This window comes from Talpa occidentalis, unplaced genomic scaffold (assembly GCF_014898055.3).
Source record: "Talpa occidentalis isolate TD23 unplaced genomic scaffold, MPIMG_talOcc4v2.1 talOcc4.15, whole genome shotgun sequence".
Lineage (NCBI taxonomy): Eukaryota > Metazoa > Chordata > Mammalia > Eulipotyphla > Talpidae > Talpa > Talpa occidentalis.
The window spans coordinates 44,351,078-44,372,872 of record NW_023601543.1 but is presented as its reverse complement, the minus strand read 5'-3'; the positions used below and the strand labels follow the sequence as shown (position 1 = coordinate 44,372,872).

At 35.9% G+C, this 21,795-nt stretch overlaps 1 protein-coding gene across 2 annotated transcripts in view; it reads left to right on the top strand.

Moving 5' to 3' along the window:
• Window positions 1-21,795, top strand: part of CHIC1 (cysteine rich hydrophobic domain 1) — a 60,106-nt gene that overhangs the window by 2,972 nt on the left and 35,339 nt on the right. For both annotated transcript variants that reach the window (XM_037512248.2, XM_037512249.2), the window contains exons 2-3: window positions 11,074-11,128; window positions 18,052-18,207. In XM_037512248.2, coding sequence (XP_037368145.1) covers window positions 11,074-11,128; window positions 18,052-18,207 — 211 coding nt within the window. The remainder of the gene's footprint in view (window positions 1-11,073; window positions 11,129-18,051; window positions 18,208-21,795) is intronic.

Sequence of the window (21,795 nt, the reverse complement as noted above, 5' to 3'; positions counted from 1 at the left end):
AACTAATTTCTTAAAACACAGTTTAATCATGTCACTTTCCTGCTGAAAAGACTGCATTGAGGCTAAATTAGGACTGAATTCTTGCTTTCTTCCTCCAACTTCAAAGGTCAGTGAGTCACTCCACTTGTCCAAAGCTCACTCCTCCACTTATATCTTCCACACACTTCTCTTCCAACCACCTCCTAGAACTTGCCTCATCAGGCAGCCACATTTCTCTAATATTGCCTCCCTCTGCCTTTCTACAGGCTCAGCCTGTAAACACTTTCAGAGTCTCTTAATTCTGTAGAACAGGATAAAACAAAAGTCCTTCCTAGAGCTACATTCCCCTTTAGCTTCTCTTCCTCCCTTCTCCAAATTTCTTAAGAGTAGCTGCATTCACCATATCTATTCCCTCTTCACTCCTCTGTAACCTGGATTCTGTCACCATGGCCACAGAGGAACTAGCCTCATTTAAGGTCATCCTCTTGCTAAGTTAGTGGACACCTTTCATTCCTTGTCTTTCTGGCCCTCTTGCTGCATATGACATTTATAATGACTCTTCTTTCTTTGCACATTCCACTTCAGGGGTCATGAATATGCAGGCCTTCAGAATATGCAGGCCTTCAGAATTGAGACAGGCCCCAAAAAAATGGTGCTGCATGAATAATAATGGGGCCTTAGTTGAAATAGAAGGTACATGCCAAAGCTATTCAAATTCTGATTTAAAAAACAAAACAAAAACACTTTGCCAGCCAAGTAAATGTAAGAATTCCTTGGCCACTTCACTTCCCTGGTTCTCCTTTTTTTTTTTTTTTTTTTTTTTGCTGGCTATTCCTTAACTATGTCATTCTTGGGCTTCTCTTCCTCTCTTATCCCTCAAAGACCAGTGATATCCAGGGTTTTGTTTTCAGTTTACTACTCTTCTTCATTTCCCTCTCTTCCTAGATGATCTCACCTTGACTCTTATGTTTTCAATTATCTGATGACTCCCAAATATGTTTCTCTATTCCAAACTGTGCTCAGAATCTTTTTCTGGGCTTCTTCACCTAACATCCTACCATCATCTTAAATTCAACATATTCAAAATAACTCATCGGGTCTCCCTGGTGGCGCAAGGGGTAAAGACGCAACCTAGGAAGCTATCTGCAGCCTCTGCAGCATGAGTTCGATCCCCAGCCAGGGAGCAACCCACATGGCGCAGCAGACCTCTCCTGACTCACCCGCTGCTCCTCTCAGCAGTGTACTTCAATCAGTCTGCCTCTTCTGTTCCCCACTCTGTCTCTGGTGAATCCTCTCACCCCCCTCCCCAAACTTCTGGCCTGTACCCTAGTTCTTGTATGCATAAATAAATAAATCTTTAAAAAAAAAACTCATCCCCCACACTCCCTCACACCCTCACCCCAACCCCAACCCTCAAAGGAGCCCTTCAATTTCTGTTTCTCATCTCAGTTAAGTGTACCTCCACCTACCCCATTATTCATTCTTGATTACTTTTTTCCACTCATACTTCTCACAGCTACGCAAGCACTCAGCAAGTATTAACAACTAAAAATTTCTTCTTTTCCTCCATAGCACCACTGCCTTCATTCAGGCTCCATTTACCACCTATTACTTAACTACATAACTACATAACATTCTCTTTCCTTCATCCTTATCACCATCACATTTATTCCCACCTTTTTGCTAGGTAGAGACACCACTCTCCTGATTAAGACTGTTCTGTAGTTTTCCCTTCATCTGCAGGGTAGAGTCTAAGCTCTGTAAATGGCACGTAGAGCTGGAGCCTGCCTGTCTGTCAAGTCTAATCTGACATTTTCCCTTACTGCTTGTATTTTCCAGTTCAGAGCATGCTGTTTCTTATCTCTTTGCCTCTACTCAAGCTGGGGCCTCCATCTAGATTTCCAGTACCCACCACCCTCACCCTAGCTCTCCATATGTTACCACCTCCTGTAAGTCTTCCCTGCCCCCACTAAATTGTAAGCTATAATGGCAAGAGCAATTTCTGATTCCCTCTGAATCCTCAGTACCTCGTACAGTGGCTACCCTGAAGTAGACACTATAAAATTGTGTTGAATGCTTATCTGTTTGCTTTAGTAACACTCAATATTTCTACTGCAGTGAACCTGTTTTATAGGCCCTCAAGAAATATTAGTTGAATCATACTGTGGAACGTACTTATTGCCGAGCATAGATATATACATGGATATAATAATACCACCGGGCCCAGTGATGGGACTATGGCATGACCTTGACTCTGAAAGTTTTATTAAGCAAGCCCTTATGAGTCAGAATACCCCTGTCTACTTACATCATCTTGACATACTGGCTTTCTAGTTAATTTAACAACATATTAATCTTATAATGTGCAATTAATTATAATGTCTTAAGAAGTAGAATGACCTAACCACACAAATTATAATTCCAGTTCTGAGATGATGATCATAAATGGATATTTGGGGATCTTTTTCTAAATTTAAAAAATATATAGCTAAGTTAACTCCCACAGAGTTGAGGTTATAGAAACACATAATGAAATGTTGCTTGGAAGTATTGTTTCAGAAACACTGTACATCTGAGTGATACAATTAGTACCTTTCACTTTTGTTGATATTTTTAGTGTAAATATTTTGGATCCGATATTTTGAAATAGAAGAGACGTTGCATCCCCTGAATTTTTTTTCTTATTTATAGCCAATACCATACTCTTTATAGTACTTAAAATATGTATTTACCTTGATAGTACACCTGTATAGAAGTTGGTAGACAAGATATTTTACCAATTCTCAGAGATTTATAAAATTGTCTCATGAAAATTATTATGAAAGAACTGAAGATTTTATGTATAGAATTGAAAAAGGTGGCCAGATTTGTCAGCATTGCATTTCTGCAAAAACTTAAAGAACACCACAAACACTGATATTTTTCAAATCAGTAAAAAGAATGCCTTTTCTGTGAATAACTGTCATTGAGGAATTACAGTGATGCATTGTTAATGTGTTTGTATAAAATAAATATTTCATAAGGTTTTAGGCTTTGAGAATACCGAAGATCTGGTAGCCTGCCATTGTGCGATGTGGTGAGACATAATTATTTCCATGTGAAAGATTAAAGAGATTTAACTTTAAAAAAAGACTTTATTTTAAAATTTATTTTCTTACATTGTTGTTAATTTTTAACAGTAATTGATTTCTCCCCCTAAGGTATAGTCCCTGTAGTTCTCCCACCATCATAGCACCCATGATCCATCTCCCCCATCTCTTATGTTTTTTCCCTGCCTTGTTTTGACTCCTCCCCTTCCACCTCTGTATGTCTCAGATCTATGGTCAGCTCCCAGTTTTGTCATTTTCCTGACTCATTTTTCAATTTCTCTGTATTTCACATATAAGTGAAACCATCTAATATTTATCTTTTTCTGTCTGACTTATTTCACTTAGTGTAACCCCTGCCAGCTTCATCCATGTTGCCACAAATGGCATGAGTTTATCTTGGATCCCTGAGTAGTATTCCACTGTATATATGTATACCACATCTTCTTGATCCATTCATCTGTTTTGGGGTACTTAGGTTGTTTCCACATCTTAGCTATTGGAAATAGTGCTGCAATAAACAGGAATGCAAGTTTCCCTTTCAAATTAGTGTTTCTGTGTTCTCTGGGTAGATTCCTAGGAGTGGAATCACTGGGTCATATGGTAAATACATTCTTTTGTGTTTTGAGGGACCTCCATACAGCTTTCCATAGTGGCTGGACCAGTTTGCATTCCAACCAGCAGTGTAAGAGGGTTCCTTATTTACCACATCCTCACCAGCATTTGTTTCTAGTTTTCTTAATATGGGCCATTCTCACCAGTGTGAGGTGATATCTCATTGTGGTTTTATTTACATCTCCCGGATATTGAACATTTTTTCATATGCCTGTTGGCCATTTGCATTTCTTCTTTGGAGGAGTGTCTTTTTAGCTCTTTTGCCCATTTTTTTTGACTGGGCTGTTTGCTTTGTTTTTGTTGAGTTGTGTAAGCCCTTTGTAGATTTTTGATATCAGTTCCTCATCACTTGTGTGATGTGCAACTATTTTTTCCCATTCAGTAGGATGTCTCTTTGTTTGGTCATTGTCTCTGGCTGTACAGAAGCTTTATAGTTTGATGTAGTCCCAACTGTTTATCTTCTTTGTTTTCCTTGCTTCTAGGGATGAGTCTTCAAAGATGTTTCTGAGGTTTATGTCATGGAATGTTTCGCCTGTGTTTTCTCCTATATATTTTATCGTTTCAGCTCTTACATTCAAGTCTTTTCTCCATTTTTAGTTGGTTTTTGTGTGTTGTGTGAGATAGTAGTCTAATTCCATTCTTTTGCATGTGGCAGTCCAATTTTCCCAGCACCATTTATTGAAGAGCCTTTCCTTGTTCCAGTATATTTTCTTTGCTCCTTTGTCATCAATTAGTTGACCATATATGTGTGGTTTTATTTGTGGGCTTTCAGTTCTATTCCACTGGTCTGTCTGTCATATTTTGGTTCTAATACCATGCTCTTTTTATTATTATGGCTTTGTAGTATAGCTTGAAGTCCAAGCATGTAATGCTCCATTTTTCCTCCTTTTTGTCAGGAAAACATTGGCTTGTGGGGTTTTTGTGCTGAAATTCCATATGAATTTCAACAATATTAGTTCCATTTCTTTGAAGAATGTTATTGAAATTTTTATTGGAATTTCATTGAATCTGTAAGTTGTTTTTGATAGGACAGCCATTTTGATAATGTTAACTCTTCTGATCCATGAGCAGGGAATGTCTTTCCATTCCTTGTGTCTTCTTCTATTTTTTCAAACAGTGTTTTATCATTTTCTTTGTGTAGATCTTTCATCTTCTTTGTTAGGTTTGTTCACAAGTAATTAAATATTTTTGGTACAATTATAAATGGGATGTGTTTTCTTAATTTTTTCCTCTTCAGACTGATTGTCTACATGTAGGAAGGCTACTGATTTTTGTGTATTGATTTTGTAACCTGCTACTTTACTAAACTGGTTTATTGTTTTAATTAGTTTTTCCTTGGATTTTTTTAGGGTTCTTTATTTATGTATATAAACACATCATCTGCAAATAGTGATAGTTTTACTTCTTTCCCAATTTGGATTCCTTGTATGTCTTTCTCTTGCCTGATTGCTCTGTCTAGGACTTCCAGTATTACATTGAAAAGCATTGCTGAGAGTGGATGTCCTTGTCTTGTTCCATATCTTAATGGAAAGGCTTTCAGCTTTTCAACATAGAGAATGTTAGTTGTTGGTTTGTCATATGTGGCCTCTATTGTCTTAAGATACATTCCTTTTATTTCGAGTTTTTCAAGGACCTTCATCATAAATGGATGTTGAACTTTATCAGATGCTCATTCAGCATCTATTGATATGATCATAAGATTTTTATTTTTATTTTTCTTGATGTGGTGAGTTATGTTAATTGATTTTTGGATGTTTATTTATTCCAAGTGGAATAAATCCCACTTAGTCATGTTGTATACTCCTTTTGATGCATTGTTGAATTCTGTTTGTTATGATTTTATTGAGGATTTTTAGCATCTGTTCATTAGGGAGATTGGTCTGTAGTTTTCTTTTTGTGTGTTGTCTTTGGTTTTGGTACTAGTGTAATGTTAGGCTTTGTAAAATATATGGGGTAGTATTCCTTCTTTCTCAATTTTTTTTAAGATTTTATTTATTTGTGCATGCGAGAGCTGGGATACAGGCCAGAGATGTGGGGGGTGAGAGGATTCACCAGAGGCAGAGTGGGGAACAGAACAGGCAGACTGACTGAAATGAAATACACTGCTGAGGGGAGCAGTGGGCCTGTCAGGAGAGGTCTGCTGCGCCATGTGGGTTGCTCCCCGGCCGTCCAGGGATCGAACTCATGCTGCAGAGGCTGCGGATTGCTTCATAGTGTGGTGCTTAACCCCTTGCACCACCAAGGAGGCCGTCTTTCTCAATTTTTTGAAAGAGTTTTTGTTGGATAGGCGTTAGTTCATTTTTGAACCTTTAGTGGAACTCGTTTATGAAATTGTCTGGTCCTGGGCTATTTTTTTTGGGGGGGGGGTTTCAATTTCTATTTCAGTTTTGCTGCTTGTAATTGGTTTCTTTAAGTTTCCTACTTCTGCTTCGGTTTTGGGTGATTGTATAAATCTAAAAATTTGTCCATCTCATAGATGGTTGAACTTGTTTGCATATAGATGTCTAATTAGCAGTCTCTAATTATGCCCTGCATTTCTGCTATGTCTGTTTTAATTTCTCCTCTTTCATTTATGATCCTATTTGAGTTTTCTCCCTCTTTAAAAATAAACCTCTTTTAAATTATATGGCGTAGACTTTCCTTTTCCGTGGTGTAGTAAATAAAGTTCATGCACATGCTTCAGAATCAGTGTTTCTATAAGTATATAGTTTCCTAGTGAAATCATTTTCTGTCTGGCATGATTTTACTACTATTTAGTCTGTTTTCTTAAACAACCCCAACACATGGAGTTTGAGTTATGCAAGATTTTCAAAGGTTGATATATAGTCATTTTCTAAAGGATTAAAAATCGAGGTATAGGGGGGCCTTCCTTGTGGTTAAGACGCAGCACGATGAAGCAATCTGCAGCCACTGTAGCATGAGTTCGAGCCCCAGCCAGGGAGGTAACCCACATGACACAGCAGACCTCTCCTGACTCGCCCGCTGCCCCCCTCAGCAGTCTATTTCTGTCAATCTGCCTGTTCTGTTCCCCACTCCATCTCTGGTGAATCCTCTCACCCCCCCAATCTCTGGCCTATACCCCAGTTCTTATATGCATAAATGAATAAGTCTTTAAAAAAAATAAAAATAGTGGGCCTCCCCTGGTGGCGCAGCATTTGAGTGCTGGGCTGCGAGGCTGCCCGCAGCCTCTGCAGCACCGGTTCGTTCCCCGGCTGCCGGGGAGGGTCCCACAAAAATAAATAAATAAGTAAATAAAAAAATAGAGGTGTAGGGGAGGAAAGAAGAGGGAAGAATAACTAAGAGGACCCATTCTTGACCCTTACTTCTTTGCTTTATTTTCCTTTACTCCATAGAATTTTCCAATAAATTAAACTCTGGGGCACTGAAGACTGTTGTCAAATAAAATACAGTTATTAAGAGCCACCTGCTGGATCCGTTTGAAACACATATTAGGCTTTATATTTATAGATGCCAGTAAAATGACAGTGTGAACAATTCCCAAGTGCCTATTTGTCTAATACCAAAGAATCCTACATCTTGGCTAATGTCAATCATTTATCAGTGATTTTCCTAGTAGCTACTAAGAAAATGTTGTGTCTACAAGTTATTTGAGTTAATAGTCCTTTTTTGGTGCTGAGTCTATAATGAAAGAAGTTAAGGAAAGCAATCCCTTATAGACAAGGGCAGAATTGCTACTGCCTTTCAGCCAAAATTATGAGGGAATGTCTCATATTTTTGCCTATCTTTTATGCCTTTTGAACCAAATATATGTAAGCCAGAGTATTTTTAAGACGTAAAATGACACTTTCTTTGCCATTTCAATATATTTTTTATGTTTTTGAAATGATAATTCCTTTTAATATTAGATAAGAAAGTTAGTAACATCAATATAGTAAGTATTTCTCGAGAACTTGGGCACTGGACTAAGTATTATGAATAATACAGAGAAAAGAAAGTTCAGGCCTTGCTTTACAAAGCTAACAGGAAAATTATGTTTAAGATAGTGATGTAGAAAAGCAAATCTTAAATTATTAGCTGTTGAATTGGGTAGTACAGATTAGAAGTGACTGAGTATTCAGAGAAACGGGAAATCCATGAAGGCTTGAACATTTAAGGGATTATGGCAGAAGTTGGAACTTGATTTGAACCTTGAAGGCTGCATAGGATTTAAATAAGGAAGAGAAACCAAGCGGTTCCACATGAGCAAAGGCAAAGGCTAACATGGCAGTGACATGGAAAGGAAGGAGTAGCTATAAGAGTGATTTCAAAGGAACAAATAAGAGGACTTAGGGACACCTGAATATAAGCAAGGTGCAAAAAATAGAGAGGAAAGATGCAAAAAAATGATGCCACCATTTACCATTTACAGAGATGAGAAATTTAAAAAGGGAGAACCATTTTCCAATAAAAGAGCATTTAGTTTTAGACATATTTCACTTGAAGTAGTACTATTTTGTAGCAAGGTTATCCAAATGAGAAATTTCAGTGTACAATTAGAGATGAGGAGCTAGAGCATATTGGAAAATATGCAGATATTGATATAAAGCGACTTTGATATAAAGATTATCAATGCTAAATAAGCATTGATGAATTATTATTATTCCCTTAGAAAGAGAAGCAGATGACTGAAAGCTAGATTTTGGGGAAAAGCAAGTGTGTTGGGAAGAGTGAAGTAATGGGAGACTGTTAGGAAGGGATTCATCAACAGAATCACAGGCTACAAAATCGAGAGGGAAAGTTCTGAAAAGAGGACATTGAATTTGTCAAGAAACAAGACAAGATGAAGTTGTGTTTCCGAATGGATTTAATGAATAGATTATTTTCCGTTAAAGTGACAGCACCAACAGTCAAATTTCAAAAGATTGAGGAGGTGATATTAAATAAAATGCAAACAGTGGAAAGGAAAGTTCATTTGTCTGGTGATAGATTCAGAGAGAGAATAGCAAAGCTAAGAATTTTTTAAATAATAGAAATAGTCCATATATGTTGAGGAATACATCTGTCTATACCCTCTATTTATTTCATATATGGAAGAGGTTGAGAACTAGGAAAAGCTATAATGGTAACAGTCGCTAATAGAAGTAGGAATCAGTCATTGGCATTGCATCTAAAAGGCATTTAGACAATAATGGAAATAGAGTTCTACTTTAAAGTCATTTCTACTTCCTAAAAATGAAACCTGTATATTTATTTTACACAGTAAGAATTTACTGTGGAATAATTAATTAAATCACATCTTTTTGACTAGCTATAAAGTCACGATCTAACAAAACGATTTAAGTGAAATGTTCTTGCTCAATTAAGTATTTGTCATGTTATTATTGAGTGCCGAAGTAGCCCATAACTGCAAATATATATTTAATACAAGAGTGTCAGCTTCTCAGTCAACACATGAAAGCTGTCATAGAAATGCCTACAGCTGTGTTCCATCTGTTTTTTAAGTTTGACTCTACTCCCATATTTGTATATGGATTTAAAGGGAATATTTACTATGAGGATATTAATGTTCTCATTACATGTGATATTGACATCTGAAGAAGAGAAGTAATGAAGTATTTTTTAAATAAAGCTAAGGTCTTTTTATAACTACTAATTAATTTTCCCAACTATTTCAAAATAGAGAATTTCTTGTTTTAAGATACACTTTAAGTATACATCATATAAGTCTTTGTGTTTAAAACTAGTTTATGTCCTTGAAAAGAAGCTATTATCATAAAAGATAGAAGGAGAATATAATATTCCCAAATATCAGGACATTCCTAAATTAACATGATACTCCCAATTTAATATGATATTCCTGAATTAACAGGACATTGGATTCTTAACATATCTTTAAAGTGACCATAAGACCAGAGTGCCATAAACCAGTTGAATTCAACAGTACAGTAACTTATTATTCAACAAACTTCGAAACACCTACTAAATAACATTATGCAGCTAAAGAAGATAACAATAAATAAGCCATAGTTTCTTTCTCAAAGAGCTTAGTGTAGGACAGAAAGAACCTAAGAGATCAGAAAGTGAATTTTGGTTCTCCTAACTAGACATATGACTTTGGTCAAGTAATCCAGTTAATTTGGGGGGAAAAATTTCTGGATGTCAAGTTCCATGACTGTAAAACAGAGATAACAGTGCCTCTTTTACGGGGTAGTAGAGTTTAAAAGTAAAATATTTATCTAGCACAGTGTCTAGCCAATGGTAAGTAGATAGTTCCTGGTAACTGTTCCTGCTTACCCCCATACCTTATAAGAATTCTCAGTAAAAATGTTAGTCTTTTCCTTTTTGCATATGACCCACAATACACTAACATAAAACTGTCATCACTATGATGTGATATCATCTAACATACAGGAAGTGACCCTGCTGAAATCAACTAGTAGGTGAATGAAAGGCTTATAAAATTCTGTTTGACTTCTTAGTACTTCTTAGATTTCAAGGAGCACACTTGAGGAGAGGCAGAGATCTCAAGGCTGGGATCTGTTTTTTTCAAAATTGGTGGAGAGTGTGTGTGTATGTGTGCGCGCGCGCACGAGTGTGTGTGTGTGAGATATATGTATATGTCATTCATAAGGATCAGCCTTTGAATATTTGGAATTGTAACTGACCATAAATTCTCAACTATAGTTCCAAAGGCTTTATGGATTTTTATTAGGAAATTTTGCATAGATACACAAAAGTAGAAACAGTTGTATAATCCACACCCACATACTACCCATCAGCCAGTTTCAACAGTTATCAGCTGTCAACTATTAACAGAAACATTTTTTTTTCTAAATATGAAGGAGAGTTGTATTTTTTTTAAAGATTTATTTATTTGTTTGTTTATACATACATACATACAAGCACTGGGTACAGTCAGAAGCGCGGGAGGGTGAGAGAATTCACCAGAGCCAGAGCGGGGAGCAGAGCAGGCAGAAGGACCAAAGTACACTGCTGAGGGGAGCAGCGGGTGGCAGGAGAGGTCTGCACGCCATGTGGGACCCTCCTCCGGTGGCCGGGGAGCAGCCAGGGATCGAACCGGTGCTGCAGAGGCTGCGGGCAGCTTCGCAACCCAGCGCTCAACCGCTGCGCCACCAGGGAGGCCCGTTAACAGAAACATTTTGGCCAAAATCATGATATTTCTAGCTCTAATGTCAGTGTTTCTTGTCCTTTAATCCCATGTCACGGATCTAGTTAGAATCCCACTTTAACATTTGCTCCTTAAGCTTCATTTACTATTAGTTTGCATTAATCATCAGAGTTATTTTCTATAAATGTCATAAAATTATTTTTAGGACTTGTTCTTAAATCACAGCACTTAAAGAAAAATGCATGACTTTGTAACTTTTTTTTTAAGAGGGAAAGAGTTAAATATGCTGGGTAGAATATATTTTGTTCTATCTTTGTTTTTAAGGTTTGGCTTGAGCAACAAGTTTGATACTGAATTTCCCTCAGTTCTAACAGGGAAGGTAAGTGAGAGTTTGCTTTGAACCTTTCAATTCTAAAAGCATTGTTTTATGGCTTATTCAATGTTATGACAAATGATTTGACACACTGGTAATGAAGTCTAATTATAAGAGGTCAGGATACTTGGAGGCCATGTAGCTTTCATGACTGAAAGCTGTCTCCGTGGCTACTAGCCTATAACCAGTTATTTTGTTCACTGTCCATTAATGCCAGCCATTATTTACTTATCTATTTCAGCTTTTCCAGTTTTGCTTTTTTTCTCAGCACAGGTAGCTATATTTTTTCATTTAGGTCAGTAATTTCCATTGTTTTTGGAGTAATCATTATTTAACTTTGTTTCTGTTATTTTTAAGATGCCCTGTGGTATGATTTGTTATACATTAAAAGAATCATATTTTTGCTTAGACATTTTTCTGCCTTTTAGATAACTTGAGTTTCTAAAATTAGACTCACTGAAATAAATTATTTTCTTTCTATTCCCTGCTTTGTCTACTGTAGAGTGTCTTCTACCATTGAGGCTCAATATTAAAGGACTTCATCATATTCAGAACTATGTTTGGAAAATCCTCTTTACAACAGTAATGTTAATGTCCAGATCCAACTTTTGACTAAGCCAAAAGTTATTTACATATATTTGTCACTTGAGGAAATGTAGAAGAAAAAGTCATTATGTTACAAAATACTGAATAATACCCAAGTGGTTGATAGCTATATGTTTGAACTTTTTATATTTTGAAATCTGTAATTTAATCTCATTGTTTAATTTTAGTACTAGAATAATGCTATATGTCAGTATAGATTATGGTGATATTTTAAAAGCATTCCATTTGCTGAAGGACTTTTATGATTTTTTGGTGTTAATTTTCTCATATTGTTATTAAGAAAAGCAAAGTGCAAGTCACTGTGTATAGCATGTGTAAGACAGGGGAGAAATAAGCATGTTAACAATTGTATTAAGAAATTCTAGAGGGATACACATGAAACAGATAAAAGTGATTGCCTTTGCGAGAAGAGGAATGAGGGGTGGAAGCAACAGTTAAGATGAAGTCATTTTCTAAATTTCAATGTTTTGAATTTTGAAATATGTGTCTATATTACCTATTCAAACCTTAATTTATTTATAATTTTCCGTTCATTCTAAACTCTTTGAGAATGGGCTAAACTATTCCCACTAATATTGACTCCTTTTTGTCATGATATATTTTCTAGCTGCTACTCTCCTCACTTTTGGCCTAGTCCCAAACTTCTCCCCAGCCTCATTAAGGGGAGGCTTTTTTTTTGAAGGATTATCACAGAGATCATAAGAAATTCTATTTACTTGAACCCAGAAAGGTATTTCATACTTTTTCTGCTTCATTTTTCCCCCTGAGAAATGAGAGCTAGCAGGAGACAGTATAAACTAGCTTTTGAAGTCAAATCTGGATTAGAATCCTCTGTCACTTTACTGACTTTGTGGCCTTGGGCAAAACACTTTGCTGAGCTTTAGTTCTTATGTGAAAAATAAACAGGACGATGATAATACCTTGCTTCTTATAAAGATTGAATGAGAGCATATATAAAGCTCCTAGTATGTAGGTACATATACTGTCTCTGTGTTTATGGCTGCTGTTGACCATTCTTCACCAGTATATTCCAGTTGCAACCCTGTTGTTTTTCCAATTTGGCCTGCTCACCAGCTTTCAATTTTGAATTGCTTTTGCTGCTTTTACATTCTTTTTCTGAGTAGCAGTATTCTCTGGTCCCACCAATAATGTGTCATATTGACTGTTGACCTTTTCTAGCTCTCCTGAGGCATAATGTCAAGTCATTCCATACAGTAAGTAGGTAGTTGCAAATAGTCCCCAGCTAAGTTAACATTTAAAACCATGTGGCCACTTAATGTTCTACCTTCCTGTCCTGATCACCAGAATAATTCACAATTGAAATAGCAGAAAATTAATTAAAGAGAATGGGAATTGAAACATCTCCAGTGGAAAACTTGTTCTTTATATTTCCCTTGATAATTCTGTATGTGACGTCTGGGCAGTTACATCCAGCTTTATTCTTGGGTTTAGTTAAAAATTTGAATTACAAGTCCAAGAAATCCTAGAATATGAATAATCAAAAAATATGTCAGAAACAGAGTTTGGAGGCATATGAATTACACTTCTTTGAAATTTCACCAGCTTTATGTGCTCCAAGAATCTCCAGAATATCTCTTCATACCTCTTCTTTTCTTTCCATGCCTTCTAAAACTAAAAACTCCACCAACCCAAAAGATAGTACTGTTTTTTACATTAGAGGAGTTTAAGGATGTTAAGTTCCTTTTGATATGCATCCACCCATATTATCTGAACATGAGTTGTTCTTAAAGATGCCCATTCTTTTCAGGTGGCAGTTTTTGTTTTCTTTTTTAAAGATTTATTTATTTATACAAGAACCAGGGAACAGGCCAGATGCGTGGGAGGGTGAGAGGATTCACCAGAGACAGAGCAGGGAACAGAACAGGCAGACTGATGAAATACACTGCTGAGGGGAGCAGCGGGCGCAGCACAAGAGGTCTGCCGTGCCATGTGGGATTCTTGCTGGCCAGCCGGGATTGAACCCGTGCTGCAGAAGCTGCGGACAGCTTCACGGTGCGCCACTCAACTGCCTGCGCCACCAGGGAGACCCCGTGGCCATTTTTTTTCTGTAGCATGTATCATAAATGATTGGATATTTATTCTAGTTTACATTATTTAAAGTATGCAAAATTTCTCTTGTGTTAGATAAGATGATGATGTGATCTTTTTCTTTAGCGTTTGGTGATGAAGAACATTAAAGGGAATTCTAGAAGTCTGATGTTTTCAAGTTATAGGGTGATAGCATTAGTTTTATTCATTTTCTCTTTAATGAGATCATTTTTCTTTGGTGGACAGTGTCTACTAGACATTGTTTTATGTGTATAAGTTATTTTATATTATCAAGGTGTTTCTGTGATAATTGGAGGATAGAAGCAAAAAGAAGCAAAAAAATCTAAAAAAAACTAAGACAGTAGCTAAAATAGAAAAATAAATCAGTCTTCTGGTTTGAATGGGATTCTAAATGGCTTTTATATATAAACTAAGCAAAAATCACACCAAGTAAATTCTAAAAGCCAAAGCCATTTTGACAAACTATGGCTCAATACTAATTTTTGGCTTCTTATGTGTTAGTGCTTTCAATGCAGATGAAAAGATAATCTTTTATATTAAGTGCAGCAAATGTTGTTTTCCCATTTCAGAGGACCTAAAGATAAGTCCTCTTGCCAGCATATGGAGCAGGTGTATACACACACATTCTAGTGACCAGGAAATGAAAGAACCAGAGAACTTTGGAAAAGACGTCAAAGCTTCTTTCTGTCCCTCAGCTTGAAACAATTAAGTGGTATTATGGGGAAATTAGTGTGCAGTGTTGGGGATCCTAAGCCATAAAATCGACCTTTATTATTGTGATTCAGTCTGGCAAGTGATTGATAGGGTTGTGTTCCCCATGACTGAAGGAGCTAAGTCAGTCCTGCTGGGTTTTGCTTACATTTTCTTCTGTTGCAGAGCTCCTTACTTCCTGTTATAAAATATTATGACCCTTTCTCCTGCCTTTGTGATGTTTTTTTTTTCTTTCCAAGAAAGTCAAAAGGCATTAAATGTTTCTTTACAACCTGCTGTATGGCTAGAACGCAAAGGGCCTCCCTCTAACCTTCATCAGTAGAGATACTTAATTATATGGAAGTAAATGAGTAAAATGTTATTAACTCTGATTTCACATAGTTAACTAAACTTTTCTTTCACAATGTTTAAAATCAAGAGTAAGCCAATTCTCATTTCCTATGCCTTTATTCTCTGTTTTATGACTTTTACTGTTATTCAAATAGAGATTTCTTTCAAACACAATCCTGCTTCCTTTTAAAGTCAAAATGCAGATTTCATTTTATTGTTTGGAATCCTAGTAAAAGTTTTTCTTTTCAATATATTTTTGTTTGGGCTTCAAAATATTTGAATTCTCATTTTTAGTAACTTCAATATTTTAGTTTTTAATTTGCCCTTGGTATAAACTGAGACTATATAATATTTAAAGTAGAAAGTATTGACAGGGAGAAGGAAAATTGCCTCATTTTAGAACTATTTTGTTAATTTATTTCCAGAAGCAAATAATAAAAGACATTTATATACCTTGGCACATAATTTATTTTATTCACATGTTTTAAACAAAAAAACAAGCTTTAGTTTCCCTCTTTTTATTCTCTAGCTTTAGTCTCCTTCAGACTTCTAAGCAATATTCATCCCTGGTAGAAGTGGGGCTTTCTTTTCTCAGGCTCTTACATACACATTTTTTTCCCTTTTGGACCTGATTGATTTCAGGCTTTAATCTCACTCTACTTTTATTTATTATCTGCACTTACATACTTTTCAATAAAAATTTTGCTTTGTAAATAAAAAGTTAAATTTTAATTATTAACACGTAAATATGTAAATGGACAGGTTTAATTATCTCATACTTTACAGGAGATCATATCAAAAATTTGCTGTTACCTTTAAAAATGTATTAGTGTTTCTGTATGCACAATTTAAAGAGAATTGATAGTAATTTTACAGATTGGGGCTAAATATATAAGTATATTTGCTTACTTTAACTTCTATTTGGTTGCTTAATGATTCACTAGGGAAAAAAGTTGAATATTGCTGTTAGAAAGGTAAATCTTAAGATAGCAATTTGCTACCTTGTCTTTATTTTTTTTTTAAAGGAGTCTTTTTTTTTTTTTTTTTTAAGATTTATGTATACAAGCAATGGGTACAGTCAGCAGCGCTGGAGGGTGAGAGAATTCACCAGAGCCAGAGCAGAGAACAGAACAGGCAGAAGGACTGAAGTACATTGCTGAGGGGAGCAGTGGGCAGCAGGAGAGACCTTCGCGGTGGCCGGGGATCGAACCGGCACTGCAGAGGCTGTGGGCAGCTTCGCAGCCCAGCTCGCAACCACTGGGCCACCAGGGGAGGCCCAATTTGCTACCTTGTCTTTAAAGAACATTCTTCTCTGAAGAATAGGAGAACTGGATGTAGCAAGTTATCCTTTTAGTTATAATAGAATATATAGCAAAGCTGTGGCATATTAATCATTGCCTGATCATACCCTTTGCCCCCAAGTAAGAATCCATGAAAGAGAGACATTTCTAACTTTTTTTTTTTTTTTTTTTTTTTTTACGAATCTAATTGGAGATACAATTCATTGGCTTCCCTTTTGAAAGCATTCCAGTCAGGAAGTTTTTTTCTAAGGTATTTTCATTCCCTATAAGGTACATAAAACTAAGATTATTATTCTCATTTTATAGATGACAAACTAAAAAAATTCAGGAAATTTAAATGAATTTGCCTAGAATTTTTCATAGCTAATACGTAACTAGAATCCATGACTAGATTTGTTGTCTAATGTGCTTAGTTACCTCATTAGTGTTTCCTATTTTTAGTTATAAGGCATGGTTCTCAGAATTCATTTTCATTTTTACCCCCAATATTTCAGCATTTAATTAGAATTCTTCTTACTCTGTGATTGTCTTTAATTTATATTGCCAGCAGTCTAAATGGAGAATGAAATTAGATTACTTTCCCTGTGTAAACATAGTTTTGAATCTTATAGTTTTAACAGTGGTTGTTGATTAACATGTTGGGAAGAAAAGCAAATTTTATGGATTAAGCAAATTAGTGTTATTGGATGGCATGAACAATTCTAATGAAGCTAATGTAATTGCTTAATGTTTTAATCATGATGGTGCTGATTTCTGTGGTCATGTATCTTTATAACATCTGCTAATAAGTATATATTTTATAGTATTGATTCTAAGAGTGTCTGTTAAAATATAAAATGTAGTAAATTGATTCTTCTAGTACAATTTTTACTTGGAAGTGCTATAAATCTCTGGTTTTAATACCAAACATGTTATGTTTTATAAGTTGATTTTTCCTAACAATTTCATAATTTTTATTTACGCGGCCAGATTCTGGATTTTCTCCCCATAGATTTTAGTCTTGACAGCTTTATAAATGAAAGGAAATCACTTTTGTGATCAGAAATGTGATTCCACTGAAAGCAAGTTGAGTATACCTTTGAATTGTATGACTTTCAAGCAAATTTTTTGGTGTAAATCTAATTACGCCTGTCATGCTTTTAACCTTTGAACTGACTGTCATTGTTTACAGAGAGGCGCAATCAGCCACTTTCAGGAATGGAGGTAGTAGCTAAAAGTATTTAATTAATATATCTAAGGACCTTTTCCACTTTCAAATTTACCACAGTCATGAGTCTATTTTATGCTAAACATCAAGACTTTTTTTTTAATGTGATCACTCCTCACTGTCTATTGTTAGTATAACTTGTCCCTACAGAAACAGCAAATTTTAAAATTGTTATATTGTGAGTAGAACATGTGCACATATAGAAGAGCAAAACTGTAATCCCCAAAATTAAAATTGTCATCAATTTTGTTAACAATTTTTTTTTATTTGGCCAGGGAGAAAAGGTTTGAGAGTTGCCTTTTTAAAAGGAATCCATGAATATAGTCAACATCTAATTTTAATTCTGTTTACTGTGGTAGTATTTCTATTGTTATGTTTCTAGTCTTGCTCAACTTTTAGTCAGAGTGACTAGAGACTATAAATAATACTGCCTTAATAATTATAATATTTGTTACAAAAATTGCTTGAAGGATATCTTTTACCACCAATTTTATTGTTGGTAATTTGGGGAGATGGTTTTCAAACATCAGAATAACTTCTGTAAACATGAAATTATATTGTTTTGCTTTCTACTGTCTTCCAAGACATACTTTTACATACTTCCAAGAAGTATTTATAATAAGACAAGCATTTTCTTTAGGTGGTATAGAGGTAAATAGTTTAAAGCTGCCCAAAAAATGTTAAAGATTGTGCCCTTGTTGTAGGTGGCCCCAGAAGAATTTAAGACCAGCATTGGCCGTGTGAATGCATGTTTGAAAAAAGCTGTCCCAGTCAATGTGAAATGGCTGCTGTGTGGTTGTCTTTGCTGCTGTTGCACGCTGGGTTGCAGCCTGTGGCCTGTTATTTGTCTCAACAAAAGAGTGAGTAACCATTTTATTGTGTAGTTATAAGAGTCTTGAACACTTACTATGCGTCTTGTACTATAACATGGCTTGTTTAATTCTTATGACAGTGCTGTCCTCATTCTAGTGATAAGGAAAAATCTAGAATGGAGATTAAGTCATTTATCCATCCTTTAACATTTTATCACTTAATATGGTCCCCATGATTTTAAATAAGTACACTAAAACTGAGTATTTAAGTAAATATAAAGGTGTAACTGGCCACTTTTTCTTTTTACAAAACCCAAAACTGCATAAAGCTTGTGTTAGAGTTTTCCCAAGCTACAGGTGTATGGGAAGCTTCCTCTGTTCTGAAGAAAGGCAGTGGGAGTAACCTACAGAGTTGGGGTTTAGAGGGAAAACTGCTTTGTCTTAAAAAGGTTGAAATGACATTCTAACGTGCTATTACTAGTTATGTCATGGATTTAAGACTATCTTAATCTCATCGTATTTAAATTTTTATTTTAGTCTTAGTAATGTTTTTCCCCATATAAAGATGTCTAACTTTTTAATTGAAGTTCATGAGAAAAAATTAATTTTTTTCATGTAAATTTCTTTTCTCTGTACTACATTGATGATTTCATGTAAGCATTTAAATAATAATTAGCCTACTGAACCATATTCAAACTCACAGCAACTTCTGGAGGAGTGATGCATTTGTTTCAAACCAGTCATTTTCCCAGTGTGTACTCTCAATTTATTCCTCTCTGATTCTTTCTCCTTCCCTTCTTACTGTCCATTTCAAAACACAAATAATAAAATATTGCCACCCTACAGCTTTTTGAATGGAAAAGTTAGATATTTTATTAATTCTCTTGGTAACTACCAGTAGGTCATACTTTCACTTTAAATAGAGCTTAGTTCCTTATATATTAAATTATTTATAATATTCTCAAATTGCTTCTGTATGTTAAAAAATTAACAGCATAAAATTTCCCTTTGTCAGACCTTACTTTAAAACTTACAAATCAATAACGCCTATCCATTTCCATTATTTTTGTTTGTAATCAGATTTTATTGATTAACCATTCTTTTGCATAATGATGTAATTTCAGGGGTACATCTTCACACCTGGACATATGCACATGCTCATACACCCACCACCAGTTCCAGTACCACTGCACCACCACACTGTCCCCACTTGCCTCTTCCTTTCACCTCTCATAAACATCATATTTTCACAAAACCCAAAGTTTAAAAGTTATTTTTGTTGTATTTTGCCAGTTTGTTTTCTTTGGTTATTTATATTCCACAAATGAGTGAAGCCATCTAGCCTGTAATTGTCTTTCACTTAATGATGTATTTCACTTAAGCATAATCAATTCAAGCTCATCTGTGTTGTCACAAAAGGCAAGAGTTCATCTTTTTTAATAGCTTAATGGTATTCCATTGAGTATATATACAATTTCTTTATCTAGTCATCAGTTGATTTAGATTGATTACATGTCTTTGTTATTTTGAATAATGCTGTTAGGAACATAGGGGTGCATAAATCTTTTCATATTAACATTGTCATGTTATTTGTGTAAATATCTAAAGGTGTTTTAAGGCCTCTTCATACCATTTTCCTTAAATGCACCAAATTACGTTCCCAGCAACAGTGCTGAATAGTGGAGTAAGTGTTCCATTTTTGTACACACCTTTAACAACACTTGTTTCAGGTTTTTTGATAATAGGGCATTCTCACAGATGTGAAGTGATATCTCATTGTGGTTTTGCTTTACATTTCCCTTACAATGAGTGATGTTGAGCAGTTTTTCATGTGCCTGTTGGCCATCTGTATGTCATCTTTGGTTATGTGCCTATTAAGGCCTTTTGTCCATTTTCTGATTGGGTTGTTTGTTTCTTTGTTGTTGAGTGTTATGAGTTCTTCATATATATATTTTGAAATTTAAACTCCTGTCAGACATGTGACATATAAAGATCTTCTCTCCCAGCCTTTTTGCTTTTGTGGTGGTTTCTCTCGCAGAATAAAAACTTTTTAGTTTTGATGTAGTCCCATTTTCAACTTTTATGTTTGGTTTCCTTGCTGTTAGAGTCGGATCCCCAAATACATCTCTGAGATTGATGTTCAGGAATATATTGCCTGTGTTTTTCTACATATATTTCATGTTTTGGGGTCTTATGTCTAGGTGTTTAATCCATTTTGAATTCGTTTTTGTGCATGGTCTAGTTTCATTGTTTTACATGTAACTGTCCAAGTTTCCAAACTATTTGTTGAAGAGGCTTTCCTTTCTCCATTGTATATCTGTGTCTCTTTTGTCAGAAATTAATTGTCCATAAATATGTGGGTTTATTTCTGGGCTGAGAATTCTTTTTTTTTTTTTTTTTTAAGATTTATTTATTTATTTGTTTGTTTATTTATTTATTTATACAAGCACTGGGTATAGTCAGAAACGCGGGAGGGTGAGAGAATTCACCAGAGCCAGAGCAGGGAGCAGAACAGGCAGAAGGACCGAAGTACACTGCTGAGGGGAGCAGCAGGCAGCAGGAGAGGTCTGCGCGCCATGTGGGACCCTCCTCCTGTGGCTGGGGAGCAGCCGGGGATCGAACCGGCGCTGCATAGGCTGCAGGCAGCTTCGCAACCCAGTGCTCAACCGCTGCGCCACCGGGGAGGCCCTGGGCTGAGAATTCTATTCCATTGATCTGTGTTTCTCTTTTTGTTCTAATACCACACTGTTTTGATTACTGTTCCTGTATAGTATAGATTGAAGTAAGGAGAGTGATGTACCCATTTTTCTTCGTTTGTCTTACAGTTGCTTTGGCTATTGGGGGTCTTTTGTGGTCCCATACCAACTTTAGAATTGTTTCTTCTATTTCCTGAGAAAAAGTCATTGAGATTTTAATAGGTATTGCATTGTCTCTGTTAATTACATTAGGTAACATGGCCATTTTATTTTATTTATTTATTTTTTTTAAATGTGAGTTAGTTTATTTTTTTTTTTTAATAGAGGCATGCTTTATTTATTTATTTGTTTGTTTGTTTTATTTATACAAGCACTGGGTACAGTCAGAAGCGCGGGAGGGTGAGAGAATTCACCAGAGTCAGAGTGGGGAGCAGAACAGGCAGAAGGACCGAAGTACGCTGCTGAGGGGAGCAGCGGGCGGCAGGAGAGGTCTGCGCGCCATGTGGGACCCTCCTCCGGTGGCCGGGGAGCAGCCGGGGATCGAACCGGCGCTGCAGAGGCTGCGGGCAGCTTCGCAACCCAGCGCTCAACCGCTGCGCCACCGGGGAGGCCCAACATGGCCATTTTAAAGATGTTTATTCTTCAGTCCATGAACATGTTATCTTCCCATTTCTTTGTGTCTTCCTTTATTTCTTCTAACAGTATCTTGCAGTTTTCAGTGTATAGGTCCTCCACTTCCTTTGTTATGTTTACTCCTGGGTGTTTCATCCTCTTTGGTGCAATTCTAAATGGGATTGTTTTCTTATTTTCTTTTTCCTCTAATTCACTGAGCACAGAAATGCAACAGATTGTATGTACTGATTTTTTCCCTCCCTCTTTACTGTATTCACTAACTACTTCTAGTAGTTTTTTTGCAAAGTCTTTAGGATTTTCTATGTAT